This window comes from Bos javanicus, chromosome 3 (genome assembly GCF_032452875.1).
Source record: "Bos javanicus breed banteng chromosome 3, ARS-OSU_banteng_1.0, whole genome shotgun sequence".
NCBI lineage: Eukaryota > Metazoa > Chordata > Mammalia > Artiodactyla > Bovidae > Bos > Bos javanicus.
The window spans coordinates 79,708,331-79,728,169 of NC_083870.1; the positions used below are offsets into that span (position 1 = coordinate 79,708,331).

A 19,839-nucleotide genomic window follows, 5' to 3' on the forward strand; every position below is an offset into this window, starting at 1 on the left:
TTTATAGGGGCAATAATTTTAAGAGACAGCTGGGAATATCTGTGATAGTACTGTGTTCCCTAATAGCAATAGGATCTGGAAATGGCAGAGGCCAGGTGGCAGCACAAAACCAGTAGAAGGGAGGTAGAAGGGAGGTAAAAAATGTAGCAGGTTCAGAATATCAGCAAGGCCTAACCCACATGAATATATGGAAATAGCTCATAAAACCCAGGGACAAGATAGATGGGCAGTGCAAAAGGGTATAGACACACACATACACAATAGAGATTAAGAACTGAAGAGATGTTTGATGTCAGCCACCCCCAACGAAAACTTGTGTTCACATGTCCAGTTCTCTGACCCAGAACATATCATCTAAAGGAAAGCCCCTGCAACACTACAGCTAGCCCTCTGGATTGTTCAGATCTCTCAAAGCTATTGAACTCTGCTTTAAGAGCAGAGGTGTGTGGACGTCAGTTGATAAATAGCATCCTAACCCTGTTTGTCTCACAGTGGTCATTCTCCTGGTTTCCAAATGCACATTTGGGATGAGCATACTTGGCAACTCGTAGAACAATATCTTTATTCCTTGGATTGTAAAGTTTTGTAGGAAAGACAAGAGAAGATCCTGGAAGTGCTTCACAAGGATAATAATTATATAAAACTGATACCACATCTCTATTAGTTTCATGGGACTACTGTAACAAATAATTATAAACTGGATGACTTTAAACAACAGAAATTTATTCTCTGACCATTCTGAGGGCTGGAAGTCTGAAAGCAAGGGGTCAGCAGGGTCATGCTCCCTCCAAAGCCTCTACAGGAGACCTCTCCTTGCCTCTTCCAGCTTCTGGGAGCCCCAAGACATCCCTTGACTTGTGACAACACTACTTCCATCTGCCTCCTTCTGTTTTCTCTCGAGCTATATTCCCTCTGTGTCTGTATCTGTGTCTGAGTCTCCTTCTTCTTATAAGGACACCAGTCTAGATTAAGGGCCCATCCTACTCTAGTATGAGTATATCTTAACTCATTATGTGAGATTTAGACCATAAAGAAAGCTGAGAACCGAAGAATTGATGCTTTTGAACTGTGGTGTTGAAGAAGATTCTTGAGAGTCCCTTGGACTGCAAGGAGATTAAACCAGTCAATGCTAAATGAAATCGATCCTGAATAATCATTGGAAGGACTCATGCTGAAGCTAAAACTCCAATACTTTGGCCACCTGGTGTGAGGAACTGATTCATTGGAAAAGACCTTGATGCTGGGAAAGATTGAAGGCAGGAGCAGAAGGGGATGACAGATGATGATATGGTTGGATGGCATCACCAACTCAATGGACATGAGTTTGAGCAAGCTCTGGGAGTTGGTGATGGACACAGAAGCCTGGCATGCTGCAGTCCATGGGGTCACAAAGAGTTGGACACGAATGAGTGACTAAACTGAACTGAACTAACTCATTATATCTACAATGACTCTATTTCCAAATAAGGTATGTTCACAGGTAGGACCTCAAATCAGCAGCACCCTCAAAATCTTAAAGAACTTAGGAGTGGTAGCCCCCAATATAACCTTATTTAATACACTAGGTCTGGCCTCTGCAAAAGTTAGCTAGATCTCAGAAGATTACAATGGACTACAACAAGTTGGAGAAGGAAATGGTAACCCACTCCAGTATTCTTGCCTGGAGAATCTCCATGGACAGAGGTCTGGCGGGCTACAGTCTATGGGGTTGTAAACAGTCGGACACAACTGAGCAACTAAGCACTAAGCACAAGTTAATCAAGCAGTCACTTCAATGGCAGCTGTTGTGTCCTGCTGTATATTTACCAGAGCAGATGAACACAGTCCTGACAAATGTTTTCTTCTTCATTCTTATCAGGAAGGAGAGTCAGAAGCTCCAATTCACATGGACAGATAACAGTGTACATCCACCGTCTTGCCGCCTTGGGTCTGTTTTAATTCCCCTGCCCTCTGTAATAATATTACCAGAAGAGCCTTCTACGAATGTTCTGCCGATTATCACACCGTTCCACTATACTGATGATGCCATGTTAATTGCATCCAATGAGCAAGAAGCAGGAAGTTTCCTGGATGCCTCAGAAAAACATATGTGCTTCAGAAGAAGATAAAATTCAGAAAGATTTAGGAGTCTGGCACACAGGTGAAGTTTCTAGAAGTCAAGTGTTATGGGAACCCTGCAATATTCACTTGAAAGTAAAAGATAAGTTATTACTTTACATCTCTTAGCAGGAAAAATAATTATAATGCTTAACAGGCATCTTTAATTTTGAGAGGCAGCATATAATACACTTGCTGCTGCTGCTGCTGCTGCTGCTGCTGCTGCTAAGTTGCATCAGTTGTGTCTGACTCTGTGCGACCCCATAGACGGCAGCCCACCAGGCTTCCCCATCCCTGGGATTCTCCAGGCAAGAACACTGGAATGGGTTGCCATTTCCTTCTCCAATGCATGAAAGTGAAAAGTGAAAGTGAAGTCCGCTCAGTCGTGTCCGACTCCTAGCGACCCCATGGACTGCAGCACACCAGGCTCCTCCGTCCATGGGATTTTCCAGGCAAGAGTACTGGAGTGGGGTGCCATTGCCTTCTCCCATAATACACTTGAGGATACTGCTATGATCCATTCTTCAGAAAGCTGTTGAGCAGAGCCCAGGATAAAAAAATGTTCTGCATAAGGTCCTGGATGGTTGCTTGGGCTACTCACCCATCATTCTGGAATTACTTGTGGTAGCAAAATACATTATGTAAGTACACACTCAGACAATAAAGAATTCACCTGCAATGCAGGAGACCCGGATTCAGTCCCTGGGTCAGGAAGATCTGGAGAAGGGAATGGCTACCCACTCCAGTATCCTTGCCTAGAAAATCCCATGGACAGAGGAGCCTGGTGGGTAAAGTCTGTGGGGTCACAAAGAATCAGACATGACTAAGCGACTGAGCACAAGCACACATAATCAAACCAACTTCTTTACTATGATGTGACTATAAGATATCTATTATGTCCTTTACCATTAGGGAAGATAGTGAGGTTTTCTTCCCTCACTTCCCCCAGATATGATTGGTCTTTTACAATATTTTCCTGTCCTTCCAACTATTCAGAAGCAAATTTTGCAGGGCTTTCACTGAAGCCCCTAGTTCCCAGGCTATGATAAAATGGTTATTACATTTATTTCCTGATTATTAGTTTTCCCTTCATCATGTCATTTTCATTCCATAATTTTTTTTTTTGGCCTTTGTGATAATCCTGGGTTGGCTCTTTGGTTGGTTGGATTATTTTTACTTAGGTATAGTAGATTTACAATAGTATATTAGTTTCAGCATACAATACAGTGATTCATATTTTTATAATTTTACTCTATTAATAGTTATTATAAATATAAAAGCTCTAATTCCCAAATTATATGTACTATACCCTTGATGCTTATTTATTCTATACAGAGTAGTTTATATCACTTAATTACATACAATTTTCTTCACTCTCCCCACTGGTAACTACTAGCTTATTTTCTGTATCTGTGAGTTTGTTTCATTTCTGCTATGTATATCCATGTGTACTATTTTTTTTTGGATTCCACATATAAGTGATATCACACAGCATTTGTCTTTGTCTGACTTATTTCACTTGGCATAATACCCTCCAGGCCCATTCATGGTTTTACATATGGCAGAGTTTCATTCCTTTTATGACTGAGTAGAAAACTCAGCAATGGCCACAGGACTGGAAAAGGGTCAGTTTTCATTCCAATCCCAAAGAAAGGCAATGCCAAAAAATGTTCAAACTACTGCACAGTTGCACTCATCTCACACACTAGCAAAGTAATGCTCAAAATTCTCCAAGCTAGACTTCAACAGTACATGAAATGAGAACTTCCAGATGTTCAAGCTGGATTTAGAAAAGCAGAGGAACCAGAGATCAAATTGACAATGTCCTTAAGATTGTAGAAAAAGCAAGAGAATTTCAGAAAAACATCTACTTATGCTTCATTGACTACACCAAAGCCTTTGTCTATGTGGTTCACAACAAAACTGGAAAATTCTTAAAAAGATGGGAATACCAAACCACCTTGCCTGACTCCTAGGAAAACTATATGCAGGTCAAGTAGCAACAGTTAGAAATGGACATGGGACAATGGACTGGTTCCAAATAGGAAAAGGAGTATGTCAAGGCTGTATATTGTCACCCTGCTATTTAAATTGTGTACAGAGTACACCATGTGAAATGCTGGGCTAGATGAATCACAAGCTGGAATCAAGATGGCCGGGAGAAATGGCAATGACTTCAGATATGCAGATGACACCACTCTTATGGCAGAAAGCAAAGAGGAACTAAAGGGCCTCTTGATGAAGGTGAAAGAGAAGAGTGAAAAAATACTCAACATTCAAAAAACTAAGATCGTGGCATACAGGCCCATTACTTCATGACTAATAGATGGGGAAACAATGGAAACAGTGACAGCCTTTGTTTTCCTGGGCTCCAAAATCACTGCAGATGGTGACTGAAGCCATGAAATGAAAAGATGCTTGCTCCTTGGAAGAAAAGCTATGACAAACCTAGAAAGCATATTAAAAAGCAGAGCACTATCTTGCTGACAAAAGTCTGTACAGTCAAAGCTATGGTTTTTTCAATAGTATGGATGTGAGAGTTGAACCATGAAGAAGGCTGAGTACCGAAGAATTGATCCTTTTGAACTGTGGTGTTAGAAAAGACTCTTGAGAGTCCCTTGGACTGCAAGGAGGTCAAACCAGTAAATCCTTAGGAAATCAGTTCTGAATATTCACTAGAAGGACGATGCTGAAGCTGAAGTGCCAATACTTTTGTCACCTGATGCGAAAAACCAACTCATTAGAAAAGACCCTGATGCTGGGAAAGATAGAAGACAGGAGGCAAAGGTGACGACAGAGGATGAGATGTTTGTATGGCATCACCAACTCAATGGACATGAGTTTGGGAAAACTCAGGGAGATGGTGATGTACAAGAAAGCTTGGCATGCTGCATGCAGTCTGTGGGTCACAAAGAGTTGGACACAACTGAGCAACAGAACAATAACATGTTTGTGTGTGTGTGTGTGTGTATGCCACAACTTTCTCTATTTGTCTGTTGATGGAGGCTTTGGTTACTTGCATAACTTTACTGTTGTAAATAGTGTTGCTATGATCATATATTGGGGTATATGCATATTTTCCAATTAGTACTTTCATTTTTCTGAATAAGTACCTAAGAGTGAAATTGTTGAACCTTATGGTAGTTCTATTTTTAGTTTTAAGAAACTCCCATACTATTTCCATAGTGGATGCCCATCCGTAATTCTTATTTATTATATGTATTACACATTCCCTTATAGTCCACAACCGTTCACTTAGTTTTAACTTAACATGGCACTAGAGGTAATGAATCCCTCTGCCAATGCAGGAGAAATAATAAACATGGGTTCAGACCCCATCAGGAACATCCTGTGGAGTAGGAAATGGCACTTCACTGCAATATTCTTGCCTGGGAAATTCCATGCACCAAGAAGCATGGCAGGCTACAGTCCATGGAGCCACAAAGAGTAGGACACAACTGAGCAACTGAACAACAACAACAAATGTTTCAGGATAATCTTTCCATCTCAAGGTCACTCATATTAATCAAACCGACTGTTTTCCCTAACACAGTTGTGAATTACATCTTGGTTGGATACAAGATTCTAGGTTGTAGTCTTTTTTCTTAGTAGTCTGTACATTATCCCTTTAGTTTTTCATGGTGAAGATCAATAATCAAATTTCATTTTACATTTTTTCTTGTAACTGAATTGTTCTTTCCCGCTGAAAGTTTAAAGACATTTTTCTTATATGTACTTAAAAATGCAGGTACTTTACTACAGTGTATCAAGATGTGAGTCTGTTTTCATCAATCTTGCCTTAAATTGTAAGGCAACGCAAGATTGAAAGCCTGCTCAGCTTTCAGACTCAAGTCTTTCTTAAACTCTGGGAAATACTTGTCTGATAATTATTAAACTATTGCCTACCTTCCATCTATTCCTTTTTCTTCTTTCAGAACTCCTTATAGAATTGAGGCTTTTGAACTGTGGTGTTGGAGAAGACTCTTGAGAGTCCCTTGGACTGCAAGGAGATCCAACCAGTCCATTCTAGAGGAGATCAGCCCTGGGTTTTCTTTGGAAGGAATGATGCTAAAGCTGAAACTCCAGTACTTTGGCCACCTCATGCAAAGAGTTGACTCATTGGAAAAGACTCTGATGCTGGGAGGGATTGGGGGCAGGAGGAGAAGGGGACGACAGAGATGTCTGGATGGCATCACCAACTCGATGGACGTGAGTTTGAGTGAACTCCGGGAGATGGTGATGGACAGGGAGGCCTGGCGTGCTGTGATTCATGGGGTCGCAAACAGTCGGATACGACTGAGTGACTGAACTGAACTGAACTCATCACTTACATATTAGGGCTTACTGAGCTAAATTTCCAGTATTTTTTCTTTTCTTAAAAGATTTTTATGTCCTTGTATTTTTCTCTGACATTTGAGATAGTTCTACCATTTCATTTTTCAGAACCATTAGTTTCTGTATGTGTGAGTTGTGTGTTTGTATATGTCTCTCTGTGTTGCTACTTTTAATATCAAAGATTGTACTCTTTTTTAATTTATATGCTGAATATATGAAATGATTTTGGTTTCAAAAAGTCTTCCTTTATGCTGTACTTGAATGTCAAGTACTTTGTTATTGCCTTAAGTCTTTGTCTGTCTTCCCTAATAACTCCACTTCACAGGAGCCTGCTACATGTTTTCTCCTTGTTCCTCTCCTTCTATCTTTGGCATGACTGTGACATAATTCAAGGCTTCTTTCTCATCCTCCAGGATCTGTCTACTGGCAGAAGAAGAAGAGCTCAGAGAGGATGAGAAATGAAATGTATTTAAGCCATTGTCTTCCCAGCATCTTTAGAAATGTTCTCTCATTCTTTTTCTGCAACATCATATTTTTAAGAGGGCTGAAGCAAATAGGCAAAGTGTCAACACTTGTTAAGTCTAGGTAGCAGGTATATCAATAGATGGTGAATGTTTGTTGAATTATTTTCTATACATTTAGTTTGTTTGAAGCATGTATAAACAAAATGAACTGTTAAAACATTAATGTTATATTTATTCTGATAAGTTATTAAATTTCTCTTTCCTCTGAAGCCCAGACCCATATACCTCTAACTGCTAATGGCTATCACAAATCATCAGCACCTTCATAGTTAACTTGTCCAAAATGAGTCTTTTGGATTAAACCCCCTAAAATCTTCCCCCGGTAGTTCTAATTTCAACAAATGACACCAATATCAACCCAAGCAAAAAGCATAGAACTGGTTGTTGATGCCTTCCTTTCCCAGACCTCTGCATGCATCCCCTAGCAAGCCCTATCAACACACTTGTAAACATCAATTAAATCCTTTCACTTTTCTCCATCTCTTCTGGCCTCATCCTGCTTCAAATGACTTCTCTGCATTCATCTCTGCTTCCACTTTGACCCTACAATTCATTATACCTGTACCCAAAACATTATTCTTTCAAAGTCAGATCCTGTCATATTTTTTGTTTAAAACATTATTAAGACTTCTCACTGCTCTTTGTTGTTAAGTCATATCCAATTCTTTGTGACCCCACTGCAGCATGCCAGGTTTCCCTGTCTTTCACTATCTCCCTGAGTTTACTCAAACTCATGTCCAATAAGGTAGTGCTGCTATCCAGCCATCCCATCCTCTGTTGTCCCCTTCTCCTCATGCCCTCAATCTTTCCCAGCATCAGGGTCTTTTCCAATGATCTAGTTATTCGCATAAGGTGGCCAAAGTATTGGAGCTTCAGCTTCAGTCTTTCCAATGAATATTCAGGGTTGATTTCCTTCAGGGTTGACTGGTTTGATCTCCTTGAAGTCCAAAGAACTCTCAACAATTTTCTCCAGAACCACAATTCAAAAGCATCAGTTCTTCCGTACTCAGGCTTCTTTATAGTCCAACTTTCACATCTGAACATGAGTACTGGAAAAAACACAGCTTTGACTAGATGGACTTTTGTCAGCAAAGTGATGTCACTGCTTTTTAATATGCTTTCTAGGTTTGTCATAGCTTTTCTTCCAAGAGCAAGTGTCTTTTCATTTCACGGCTACAGTCACCATTCACAGTGATTTTGGAGCCCAAGAAAATAAAATTTGCCAGTTTCCATTCCCCCCATCTATTTGCCATAAAGTAATAGGCTCAGATGCCATAATCCTAGTTTTATGAATATTGAGCTTTAAGCCAGTTTTTTCACTCTCCCCTTTTACCCTCATCAAGAGGCTCTTTAGTTCCTCTTCACTTTCTGTCATTAGAGTGGTATCATCTGCCTATCTGAGGTTGTTAGTCATTGCTCTTAGAATAAAACAAAACTCCTTGTAATAGACTACAAGTGAGTATCTAATCTAACCGCTCCTTTCAAATCCCAACTTCTATCTTCTTCTCCCTTGTTTTCTGTGCTCCAGCCACACTGGTCTCCTTTCTCCTATTCAAATATACTAGGCTCTTTCCCAACCCAGGGCTTTTATAGTTCTATTCCCTCTGCCTATTAAGAGCCTGTATCCACTTTTTGAACAGATTAACTGCTTTTTATCATTTAGATATCAATCAAATATCATCTCCTCTTGGAAGTATTTCATAGTTACTTTATCTAAGTACCATTCTTTGGCTCAGCTCACATTACTCTGTCAGATCACCCTGCTTATTTCCTGTTATCACATTATTTCATTCTATAGTGTTCTGCTACTTATTTAAATCACTATTGTAATTAGATGGCACCTCCATGAACAGACTCATGCCTTTATCAATTAATTACCCACTTTACTTAGTATTGGATTAGTAAGTATACCACATAATAAGAAGACATAATGAAGGGATATTCAGCAGTCATCACACTGGCTGGCACACTCAGATGTAAGTACCTTGTACAAGTGAATCTTTCTTGACTGAGTAATAACCAACTGACTGGCTTGGGCATTCTGTAAAACTCTTCCTTGCATGCAAAGTATAGCTAATAGTCATTTTGAATAATATGTTAAGTTTAACGGATACAGCTGTAAACAACATATTTATATAACTTATTTATACTTTTAAATGACTGCCTTTGTGAGACTCATGATCTGGGCGTCCCCTTTATGTAAACCTCCACTACAATTATATACTTCCCCCAGTATTACTTATGATACAGGTTCAGCTACTGTATCAGAGACAAGCCCAAAACAACAAAAGAATTGTATTTACTTCCCATGAAAACCCAGCGTGGGTGGTAGCTCTCCATGCAGCTATCACATGCTCAGGGCCCTTCAGTTTTGCTGTTCCATCAGGCCCACGGTGTTACCTTGGCCACACAGTACAATAAATCTCAGCACTGCACACCCACTCCAGTCCACAGAGATGGGGGAAATAGAAGTGAATGGACACCCTCTGATTTTTGGTATGATCTCCCAGAACCTAGTGTATATAGGTTCTAGCTAGACTAAAAGGAAGCTGCAAGAATGGCTTTGAAAGAACTGTTTGTTTTCTGGGGAACCATGTGCTCAGTTACAATGCTAGCTTTCTTGTTGTTGGAAAGAAGGAAAGTATGGATATTAGTTCTATTCTATGAAAAAGTGAAAGTGTTAGTTGCTCAGTCATGTCCAATTCTTTGTGACCCCATAGACTGTAGCCCGCCATGCTTCTCTGTCAATGGAATTCTCCAGACAAGAATACTGGGGTGGGTAGCCACTCCCTTCTCCAGGGGATCTTTCTGACTCAGGGATTGAACCTGCATCTCCTGCACTCTGGTATATTCTTTACCATCTGAGCCACCAGGGAAGCTCCATATACCTCCTTAGAATGGAAACTGCATAAAAACAGAGAATTTCTCCATCACATTCCATTGTATCTCAGCTCCTAGAACAGTGTCCTATAGCACATGTGTCCTCTGACCATTTTCCTAGACTTTGTCCTGACTCAGCCATCATCATTGCTCACTTGGACTAAAGCAAGTCTACATTACCTTTCTGTCTCAATATCAATACCATACTGTCATCAAAGCGAGCTATTTAAAATAAGAACATTTGTCTTATTTCATTTTTTAAAGTCCTTCAGTAACTTACCAATGTCCTCAGTATCACCTCGGAACTTCTTAGAACTACAGATCACCATCTCTATCCAAACTCCCAGCTCTATGGTTGGGGTTCAGCAATGTGTTTTTCAGTAAGTTATCCAAGTGATCCTGAATCACTCTAACATTTGGAAACCACTGATCTACACCATACATTGTCACCCTGCTTATTTAACTTGTATGCAGAGTACATCATGAGAAATGCTGGGCTGGAAGAAGCACAAGCTGGAATCAAGATTTCCGGGAGAAATATCAATAACCTCAGATATGCAGATGACACCACCCTTATGGCAGAAACTGAAGAAGAACTAAAGAGCCTCTTGATGAAAGCGAAAGAGGAGAGTGGAAAAGTTGGCTTAAAACAACATTCAGAAAACTAAGCTCATGGCATCTGGTCCCATCACTTCATGGCAAATAGATGGGGAAACAGTGGAAGCAGTGTCAGACTTTATTTTGGGGGGCTCCAAAATCACTGCAGATGGTGATTGCAGCCATGAAATTAAAAGACGCTTACTCCTTGGAAGGAAAGTTATGACCAACCTAGATAGCATATTGAAAAGCAAAGACATTACTTTGCCAACAAAGGTCGGTCTAGTCAAGGCTATGGTTTTTCCAGTAGTCATGTATGGATGTGAGAGTTGGACTATGAAGAAAGCTGAGTGCCGAAGAATTGATGCTTTTGAACTGTGGTGTTGGAGAAGACTCTTGAGAGTCCCTTGGACTACAAGGAGATCCAAACAGTCCATCCTAAAGGAGATCAGTCCTGGGTGTTCATTGGAAGGACTGATGTTGAAGCTGAAACTCCAATACTTTGGCCACCTCGTGCAAAGAGTTGACTCATTGGAAAAGACCCTGATGCTAGGAGGGATTAAGGCCAGGAGGAGAAGGGGACGACAGAGGATGAGATGGCTGGAGGCATCACCAACTCGATGGACATGAGTTTGAGTAAACTCTTGGAGTTGGTGATGGACAGGGAGGCCTGGCGTGCTGTGATTCATGGGGTCTCAAAGAGTCGGACACAACTGAGCGACTGAACTGAACTTATCTCCACCTTTGGAAATGAGTTTTTCCTATTTCTCTCCTTGTCATTTCCAATACATTCCTTCTTTTCTGCACTGAATTTACATGTCTCAAAAGAAGAAATTTCTAATATTGTCTAAAATTCATCTTTCTCTGTGCACCTCCTACTATATTTTATATCAATTACTGCATTGTACTGTGTGTATGTATCACAACTCACCAGTTCACCTACAAGGTGGCGCTAGTGGTAAAGAAACTGCTTGCCAATGCATAATACATAAGAGACTCAGGTTCAACCCCTGGGTCAGGAAGATTCCCTGGAGGAGGAAATGGCAACCCACTCCAGTATTCTTACCTCAAGAATCCCATGAACAGAGAAGCCTGGTGTGTTTCAGTCCCTGGGGTTGCAAAGAGTCAGACATGACTGAAGCAACTTCCCACGCACAGGACAGGGATTAGTCCATTTCAACTAAATTTTCTAATATGTGGGAGAGTGGCTCACAGTATTCCTTTATTATTTTTTTCATCTCCAGGGAATCAATAGTAATGTTCTCTCTTTCATTTCTAAAAGTGGTAATTTATGTCTTTTCTTCTTTTTCTTGGCTAACCTGATCAAAAGTTTATCAGTGTATTGACTTTTACAAAGCACCATCTTTTGATTGCACTAATTTTCTCTATTATTTTCCTGTCTTCAATTGCATTGATTTCTGCTCTAATTATTATTTTTCTTCTGCTTACTTGAGTCTTAAATTGTTCCTTTTCTTTATAGTTTTCTTATACAGAAGGCTTATTGATTTAGTTCTTTGTTCTTGTCAAATATATACACAGGAAGAGATAGAAACAGATATATAGATAGATATAGATACAGAAATAAATTTCCCTTTAAGCAATGCTTTTTGCATTCTATAAATTATAGTAAATATTACTTTTATTTTTACTTAGTTCGAAATACTTTTAATTTTTTCTTGAGATTTCTCTTTGGCTATTTTGGTCTATTATTTATAGTTGGATTTCTAATCTCTGAATATTTGGAACTTCCCACTTATGTTTCTGTTGTTGATTTCTTATTTAATTCCACTATGTCTGAGAGCACAGACCATTTAATTATTTTAAATTTGTTAAGCTATGGGTAATAGCCCAGAATAGATGCATCTCGGTGAGCACTCAATGCAATCTTGAGAAGAATACATATTGTGTTGTTATTGGATGAAGTATTCTAAAAACTTCAATTACATAAAGTTGATTGATAATGCTGTTCAGGTCAAATATATTTCTAATGATTTTCTCCTTGTTTGCTCTATCAGTTTTCTGCAGTGTTGAAGTCTACAACTTAATAGTGGATTTGTCTATTCTCCTTTCTCTTGCTCTATTTAGAGAACTTTTTAAAAGCTGTAGACATCTGCAGTACGATGTGTGTGTGCTAAGTCACGTCAGTCCTGTCCCACTCTTTGTGACCCTATGGACTGTAGCCTGCCACGCTCCTCTGTCCATGGGATTTTCCAGGCAAGAATGGAGTGGGTGGCTATGCCATCCTTCAGGGGATCTTCCTGACTCAGGGATCGAAACTGCATATCTTAAGTCTCCTGCATTGGCAGGCAGGTTCTTTACCACTAGCACCACCTGGGAAGCAATATGATAGGCAACCTCCAACTTAGTCCTCAGTGATGCCCACCTCCTCATATTCAGGAGTTGCACAATTCCTCCCCTTTGTATGGGCTAGATCTAATGAATATAATGTGCAAAAGTGATGTGATATCACTAAAAATTTTTTTATTTCTATCGATCTTTCTCTATCAAAAGCCTTTGTTCCATACAAAGCAAACCGCCATGTCGTGAGTAGCCCAAGAGAGAGGTCCATATAGCAAAAACTGATGTTTTCAGTCAACAGGCAACAAGGACATGAACCTGTCAAAAACCATGTGACTGAGCTTGGAAGCTGTCCCTCCCACCCAGTCAACCATTGAAATGATGGTATCACTGGTTAGTAACTTGACTCTGGCCTTGTGACAGACCCAGCCAGAGGGACCCAGCTAGATCACAACTAGATTCCTGGCCCACAGAAAGTAGATAAAACATGCTTGTTATTTTAAGCCATTACATTTGGGGGTTATTTGTTATGCAATAATAGTTAACTAATACATGTAGGGAAAAGAAAACTACATAAAATTACCTCACACTTAAAAGCTAAATAAATACAAATTTTAAAAATAAAAAATATAATAATCAAAATTGACATATGCAATATAATAGGTTTAACAGCAAATTAAACATAGTTGAAAAGAGAATTAGCAAACCAGAAGCAGGCCAAAAGCAATTACAAGAATACAACCCCAAAGACAAATACCGTTTAACCATATATGTGTGAAAGACATTAAAAGAAATGGAAGATAAAGAAGTAGATCGAAAATACATTCCAATAGATCCAAAATACAAAGTCCAATAGCAGAGGAGCAAAAGGCTGACAGAGAAAATATTTGAAGAAATAATGACAAAGAATATTCCAGATCCAATGATAAAAGATACCAAAAAACATATTCAAGAAGTCCAGTAAATCTCATGGAGGATAAATAAAAGGAAATCCACCCATAGACACATCAAAGATGGAGTTCAGAAATCAAGGGTCCCCCACCCCAAATGCAGTTTATTTACACAGTAAAACAATTAGAGCCATTTTCCCAACAACAGTAATGGAAGCCAAAAGGCAAGGGGAAAGTGTTGAATTAAACAGACTGCTACATAATGAAAAAGAAAACACTTTCAAGCATGAGACAAAATAAGGAAATTTTCAGAGAAACAGAAAAAAAATGACAGTAAATTCTAAAGGACTTACTTCAAGCAAAAAGGTAAATGATCCCAAACAGAGAGCTAGTATATTTTCAGGTTAAAAAACAGATAATTAACAATTGCAAACAAGGAAGTGTTAGAAGGAGTCAAAGAGTTCTAAGAGCCTCATGGAGGAAAGTTTAAATTAAAGATTTAACTATAGACAGTCAAGGCTGAGTGTTGACTTATTTTCCTAATTTGGTTGTGGTGACTGTAGTGACATTAATAAATTTGGTAGGTCAGTAAACTCCTTGAACTATTAAAAAAAAATAAAGACCACCAGATATGTGGCATCAGCCATGTCCCTAGTGTAACCCCAGACTAAAGGTGAAAAGAAGGGGAAAGGTTGGGGAATGTCAGGAAGAACGTATTTTTTCCACTTTGGACATGTCTTCCAAGTGTCAAATGCCACTGTCTTAACATTTCTAACCACCTTCTGCCTTTTCACTCAGCCTTCCATAGGGAGAAGGAATAATTTAATCCGCATTGGTCTTTCCAGAGGAGAAAGCAGACATGCAGAAATCAGTCCTTCCTTCCTACTGTCTCACCTGGGCAGGATTCTACAACTCTTTCATGTTCAAGTTTTTTAGAGTTAGATTCTCTGAGGACAAGATCTGCCTGGCCAGCACCAGCACTTCCTATTACTGCGTGGTAAGTCTGTATAATTATGGTGCACAGTGTTAGACATCTACTTGCCCACAGACATAGAGTACATATTCCAGTATCAACTTTATCAGTAATAAAAATAGCATCCTGCTTTCATATATGAATTCTTCTTTCATCATATTTCCAAGATGGTTCTAATAACGCAGGTGGTGAAATTCCCCCGGAATCCCCAGCAATAAAAAAAATGCATAATACTGGCTGTTTAGTCAATATTTAACAATAAAATAACAATAATATCAAAATAACCACTAAAGTGCTAGTTACTATGCTACATACACCAAAAACATTTTCTCTCTCACCACAACTCTGAAAAGTTATATCATCTCTGTTTATCTCTGTTTATTCATTTGAGTTTTTGTGGAATGATGAAATTCACCCAAAAGGTAGCAAGATGGATGTTCACCCAACTGGGCTCAGGTCCTCACTCTTCCTTTCTCCACAGTAAATCAAGTCACTTTCCTTCTATTCCAGGCCTTTTGCCTGTGATGATGCCCAACTCCCTTCATCCAATGTATTCTCCCCAAACAAGAGCTAAATTTACAGCAATCTTTTCTATTGGGTTAGCCAAAAAGTTTGTACAAGTTTTTCCATAACATCTTATAGAAAAAACCCAAACGAACTTTTTGGCCAACCCAATATTTAACTTTATATACACTGGGTAGTAATTATTATTTGTTCTCATTCAAATTCCTTCACTAGCTTTAAAGACTTGATATATAGCACATATTCCCATATCTTTGACACGTTTAGAACACCAACCAGGAACTCAAGGTCAGTTTCACCCAGTTACAGCTGTCAAAGCAATTATCAGAGACGGCATCATATCTTGGGGATATTTGCTAGTCTAGAACAGAAGTCATCAAACTGACTGGCAGGCAAAATCTAGCCTCCTGCCTGTTTATGTAAATAAAGTTTTACTGGAGACCAGCTACATTCATTTATGCACTGTCTATGGCCACATTCATACTACACTGGTGATGCTGAATAGTCACAACAGCGACTATAAAGCCCACAAAGCCAAAAATATTTACTAACTGGCAAGAAAAGTTTACTGACCCATCATCTAGGCTTGTAGATTGATTCCACATTCTCCACACTCTAAGTGGTGAGTATAATTCTTTCCCACACAGGGTTGTAGGCTGCATTCCTTATCTCTAGGACCTTTCATCAAGTGATGGCCCTGATGATATCTGAACCCTACTTTCTCACTTCTAATCAAATGGTCTTTCAATGAAAATTCCTCTGCCAGAATTCCTCCAGTCTCTATCAATATTACAAAAGAAATATTTCTAAGGGATGCATTGAAATGCTTTTAGTTGCTTATACTTAAAAATAAATTTGCAGTCAATGACTGAATACTCTCACACTTTAAAAAGTATCCAGGTGATTGGGAAAAAAAAGAAAATTATAAGTTAATTACTCATATGTGGTGCTGGCTGGACTGCAAGACCAACTGGATAATGGGTAAATCCTCCATTTCATTCTAAACTACTGATGCTCAACCTGAGGCTACTGATACTTGAAACATGGTTTCTCATGTTCAAAAGGCTTTAATGGATAATGATCAAGAGAAGAGAAACTAATGCTTGTTGACTGCCTAATATGTGCTTTTTACTAAACTAGGCATTTTATAGAGATCACCATATCTAATCCTTACAATAGCCCATGAGATTGAGTACAATTATTCTCTTTGTATGTACAGATGAACACATTCAACTTAGAGAGGTAAAGAAGCGTGCCCAACATGTCAGAGTCTGGATTCAATACTTTAAGGAAAGAACAATTCCATAACTCCCAAAGGGTCTTTGGGTAAAATGAACTACAACACTGCAAGGTACATTTTATCCAGACTGTTATTCTAACAGAGAAAGCACCAATGCCCAAAGAAACTGGGCTCCTCCTGTACTAGTCGTCAACTGATCACCTCTTTACTGTTGGTTTGTGAAGAATTTCCTTCTGGGGAAGAGCCTGGGATAGTAATAAGGATAATCATAAAGCCCAGGAAAGCATGTATTTACCAACATCAGGAAGCATTTCAATCTTGTAACAACTGGTACTACCGCACTGGTGCCAACTTGCTGAAATATAAATCCGTATAGATTTATATTTCAGATTCCAAATCTGTCATATTATAGAAGCAAACCAAGACTGATCACATAGGCTATGTGACTGAGTAAGCGATGTGGGAGCCACATGCCCATTTGAGTTCTCAGTGATTGGTTATGACTATTGTAATGTTAATTCAGCTAAGGAGAAGATGCCAGTTACTACTTTTCAAAACTTTAACCCATTCCCCTTATAACGTTTTACATGCTTGTCTATCATATACAGACTGCTTGGTGAAGCATTTCGTGCTAGTAACTGTGATACCTGAAGTCTCAGGGATCTAATTCTTAGTGTATTTGATAACCACCAGCTAAAAGCTTTCCTGCATCACCCAGTGAGCACACACGGGACTACTCATCAGCACTGCACAGCTCAGTATACGGTCATGGAATGTGGCACTCAACGAAGCTCACAGATTTTAAGGATTTACAGCAATGATATTGCGCAGTGATTTAATGTTTAGTTATTTTCCTTAAAAAATGACTTTAAAAGTCATTTTAAAAGCACCACATTATTATAATTTAAAATTATATAAAATATAGAGAAAGTATTTTTCATTTGAACAGGACTCCATGTTATATACGCAGGCTATTCTTGGAAAAATATTTGGATTATGTAAAGGAAAAAGAAAAATCAGAGAAAGTGCTAAATACTAAATATGTGATAAAAACACATATTTGAAGAAATATCATGGCACAATTTTAACCACAGTCATAAATTATATGTACTTGATTAATGTTTCAACACTATAGTCTCTTTCACATAGCTTCTGCAAAAAGTCCAAGCATCTCCCATAGTACAATTTTCATTCCTCTTTTGATTTACAAAAGTGTTTTATTTACTATCTAATCATAAACTGAAATTATTAAAGTGGGATTATAGTGAAAAGAAATTAAGAATAATTATATTTTGAGTATAGCAATAAGAATATCTCTTGTCATTCATATATATAATATAGATGATTTATATATATCATATATATGTATTTCCTTTAGGTACTCCTATATGATTGTTCTTTTCTAAATTAAACATGTCAACATTCACTGAAGTTAAAAAAAAAAAAAGATCATAGGCAGTAATTTTGCTTTCCCAGCCATTAATAAAAATGCATCTCATTCCTTCTTCAACAGGCTCCTCCCAATCTTAAGAAGTTAGACAGTATCTCCAGTGTTTAAAAGATCTCATTTTGCTACCCAAAGGGAAACAAATTCTCAAAATGTCAAAAGCCTTAGTTATTCCACAGATAACTAACATTTTAGTAACAAGAAAATTGTATCTGGAGTAACTGGAAAATAAAACTTCCAGCTGACATTTACACTGGGGGCTACTCACCACTCCTGGGTTACAGTTGTAATAGCAATGCTTGGCAGTGTCATCAGAGGAAGCGTGGTTGGTCTGGAAATGCCATCTCCCTCAGGTGTCCTTGACCTTCCGCTCTGTCTTTGAGACAGTGGTGGCAACTGCAAGTTTCCTGAGCAGCACCTTCTCCCCCTCCAGAGGTCGATCCCAAGTGTGTTACTTGAAGAACTGTAGGATTTACTCAAGCTACATTCAAAATAATCTTTAACATTCTATAGGAACCACAGGGGAAGAAAAAAGAGGAAAAAGAAAGTGAGATTCAAATGTTTAAAATGATGCACAATGTAGTAAAATAAGAAACTAAATGATCAAGCTGTCACTCATAAAGTCCTTATTCAGTATCTCACAATCAGAATCTAACACTGACATCAAAAGCTTAAGAGAAGACATATAGGCATGGGGGCTAATGCTCAAATTTTAAACATATCAGTTGCATAGTCATGGTGATCTTTACGACTGTGGATATCTTGTCTTTTTTAAATTATTCTTTTTTTTTTCTTTCTCTTTTAACTTGCTAAAATAAAAGCTATTCACTGAAAATATATTTTGGATACTGATGTTATCATTCTGCAACATGGGAATAAGCTATACTAGTTAAAGTATAACGTTTCTTGCCCAATGTTTTGAAGGAAAAATATTTTCTATCTCAGACCAGGGAGATACTCATAATTGTGGGTGACTGGGTACCTGACTTTTCCTTTTCTCATAAAAGTTCTCCTCAGAGTTGAGGGGGTTTAGGGGTCAATAGGGGGAGGGAGTTAAATATATAAGAGTTCAGAAAAAAAAGAATATACTTTATCTGGTCCTGAATTGAACTGCCATATGTTCAATATGTGCCCTAAGGCTGACATGAAATGAAATACTTGTGAGAAGATAAGGGCATTGAATTATAACCAACAATAAGAGTTATTCATTCTTCCTGTATCTCTTGGTGACTCTGGTTCCTGGTACTGTGGAGAGTAGAAGACCCCAAAGAGCCTCTGCCTGGTTCACCACTCATACTGGCTTGAAAGTGAAAGTGAAAGTGAAGATGCTCAGTCGTATCCGACTCTTTAAGACCCTGTGGACTGTAGCCCGCCAGGCTCCTCCGTCCATGGGACTCTCCAGGCAAGAATACTGGAGTAGGTTGCCATTTCTTTCTCCAGGAGATCTTCCCAACTCAGGGTTCGAACCCAGGTCTCCTGCATTGCAGGCAGACGCTTTAACCTCTGAGCTAGACAGCAAATGTTGCGGCAATGCAAATAGCCACTGATAGCCACTTGGAGTTTAAAAGTTCTATCTGTCACTCTCCACTCGTATCTTAAGCAATAATTGAAGTCCTAACATCAGACCAAGATCTCTCACCTGGAAGTCATTCAGTAGCTCTTAAAAGACAGGTACTTCCTATTGCCCTTCAAAATAGACTTAGGAGAGCCTGGTACTAGACTGCCTTTAAACAAACAGAATTTCTCCACCCACCACTCCTCTACCCATCCCTATACTAGCTCACATAAGAATAATTAATTCAAGTTTAAGGGCCTAGCTGGGATCATTCAACAAATATTTGTAGCACACGTATTAGAATCTTGTACAGTCCTAATTTGAGAGGGTACAACAGCAAAAAGCAGCAGGACTTATGTTCTAGTTATTTATGCTTATCTCATCTATACAAAGCCACATTTTCATGATGAAAATCTTGGCATGCATAGGCCTGACAATTTTCAGGGGCCCCGTTCTCTCCACCTGGAAATTGGATGTCATC

At 38.8% G+C, this 19,839-nt stretch overlaps 1 protein-coding gene across 1 annotated transcript in view; it reads right to left on the reverse strand.

The window, feature by feature from the left end:
- The window catches only part of PDE4B (phosphodiesterase 4B), a 546,831-nt gene that overhangs the window by 523,940 nt on the left and 3,052 nt on the right, over window positions 1–19,839 (reverse strand). The window contains exon 2 of the mRNA XM_061411703.1: window positions 18,072–18,310. Within this exon, the coding sequence (XP_061267687.1) occupies window positions 18,072–18,310 (239 nt within the window). The remainder of the gene's footprint in view (window positions 1–18,071; window positions 18,311–19,839) is intronic.